A 2,292-nucleotide genomic window follows, 5' to 3' on the forward strand; every position below is an offset into this window, starting at 1 on the left:
ATTTTCGAGGCATTGTTAGTTTCCTGCAATGGATACAGAGTGGCGTAAGTTTGGATTCAGAAAAGACCTGGATAAATACTGGTTAGGGAAAAAATAGTTGTTGGTTTATGGAACAAATTGCCTGGTAAGAGACGTGGAATGATCAGTAGAACGCATTAAGCGTTGGCAAGATATATATGTGAATGAGTTTGAGTTTAAATAGGAGCTGTTTAGAATGTTCCAATCGTCTTCACATATTGAGGCTTCCCGACCTTGCATTGAGGCTTCCTGACCTTGTATTGAGGCTTCCTGACCTTGTATTGAGGCTTCCTGACCTTGTACTGAGGCTTCCTGACCTTATATTGAGGTTTCCTGACCTTGTACTGAGGCTTCCTGACCTTGTACTGAGGCTTCCTGACCTTGTACTGAGGCTTCCCGACCTTGTATTGAGGCTTCCTGACCTTGTATTGAGACTTCCTGACCTTATATTGAGGCTTCCTGACCTTGTATTGAGGCTTCCTGACCTTGTAATGAGGCTTCCTGACCTTTGTATTGAGGCTTCCTGACCTTGTAATGAGGCTTCCTGACCTTGTAATGAGGCTTCCTGACCTTTGTATTGAGACTTCCTGACCTTATATTGAGGCTTCCTGACCTTGTACTGAGGCTTCCTGACCTTGTACTGAGGCTTCCTGACCTTGTACTGAGGCTTCCCGACCTTGTATTGAGGCTTCCTGACCTTGTATTGAGACTTCCTGACCTTATATTGAGGCTTCCTGACCTTGTATTGAGGCTTCCTGACCTTGTAATGAGGCTTCCTGACCTTTGTATTGAGGCTTCCTGACCTTGTAATGAGGCTTCCTGACCTTTGTATTGAGACTTCCTGACCTTATATTGAGGCTTCCTGACCTTATATTGAGGCTTCCTGACCTTATATTGAGGCTTCCTGACCTTATATTGAGGCTTCCTGACCTTATATTGAGGCTTCCTGACCTTATATTGAGGCTTCCTGACCTTATATTGAGGCTTCCTGACCTTATATTGAGGCTTCCTGACCTTATATTGAGGCTTCCTGACCTTATATTGAGGCTTCCTGACCTTATATTGAGGCTTCCTGACCTTATATCGAGGCTTCCTGACCTTATATTGAGGCTTCCTGACCTTATATTGAGGCTTCCTGACCTTTGTATTGAGACTTCCTGACCTTATATTGAGGCTTCCTGACTTTTGTATTGAGGCTTCCTGACCTTATATTGAGGCTTCTTGACCTTATATTGAGGCTTCCTGACCTTATATTGAGGCTTCCTGACCTTATATTGAGGCTTCCTGACCTTATATTGAGGCTTCCTGACCTTATATTGAGGCTTCCTGACCTTATATTGAGGCTTCCTGACCTTATATTGAGGCTTCCTGACCTTATATTAAGGCTTCCTGACCTTATATTGAGGCTTCCTGACCTTATATTGAGGCTTCCTGACCTTATATTGAGGCTTCCTGACCTTATATTGAGGCTTCTTGACCTTATATTGAGGCTTCCTGACCTCGCTCTTGCCTTTTATTTTTACTATAGTTTATCTTGCTTATTAACCTCGTTTTGCTACAATTCAATTTGAATCTAATTACTTGTTTTTTTCAGTCTTGTTTAGCAGTTTTTAATCCTTATTTTCCTTTTTTTCTTGACTTATTTCTTGCTTCTTAACCTTGTTACAGACTTTGTATCATAGTTTGCCGATATGTGACCTCGTTTGCGAGGATTTTAACCATTCTTTGTTACGTTTGAACATATTTGAGCGTTTGTTTATGTTTTTAAAATAATTTTTATGCTGGTTAGACCTATTTTCGAGTCAATATTGTATTTGGCTTTCAAAATATAAAACATTGATCATCTTTCCTGTAATTAACTAAACATATCATGACCCCAAATGAATGCTTCTGAATAAACCTATTACCTTTATGTACCTTTATAATTATCTGTTCTGTGCAACACTGTTCAGACTCACTGCAATGGGGCCTAATTGAATTACTCCAATTTGGCAAAATTGTATGTTAATTTTGTAAATAAAAATTTTAATAATAATATAGAATAAAAGCTTCACAAGTCTTTCAGGTAAGTGAATGTATCTTTATATTACCGCAGAGTTTTCCCTTCCGTATCTTAATTAAAGATTACAACTAGCTGCCAAGGGGCTAGATTCACGAAGCAGTTACGCAAGCACTTACGAGCCTGTCCATCTTTTCTCAATCTTCGGCGGCTTTGTTTACAATTATTAAACCGTTAATGAGCTCCGAAGCACCAGGAGGCTGTTTATGACAATA

The 2,292-nt window shown here is 40.0% G+C and overlaps 1 protein-coding gene across 1 annotated transcript in view; it reads right to left on the reverse strand.

The window, feature by feature from the left end:
• Window positions 1–209: 209 nt before the first annotated feature.
• LOC138364661 (neuroblast differentiation-associated protein AHNAK-like) overlaps window positions 210–2,292 on the reverse strand; it is a 19,553-nt gene continuing 17,470 nt past the window's right edge. Inside the window, exons 3-5 of the mRNA XM_069324637.1 lie at window positions 1,224–1,386; window positions 822–1,116; window positions 210–583 (exon numbers count right to left, since the gene is read on the reverse strand). Coding sequence (XP_069180738.1) covers window positions 210–583; window positions 822–1,116; window positions 1,224–1,386 — 832 coding nt within the window. The remainder of the gene's footprint in view (window positions 584–821; window positions 1,117–1,223; window positions 1,387–2,292) is intronic.

This window comes from Procambarus clarkii, chromosome 14 (assembly GCF_040958095.1).
Source record: "Procambarus clarkii isolate CNS0578487 chromosome 14, FALCON_Pclarkii_2.0, whole genome shotgun sequence".
NCBI lineage: Eukaryota > Metazoa > Arthropoda > Malacostraca > Decapoda > Cambaridae > Procambarus > Procambarus clarkii.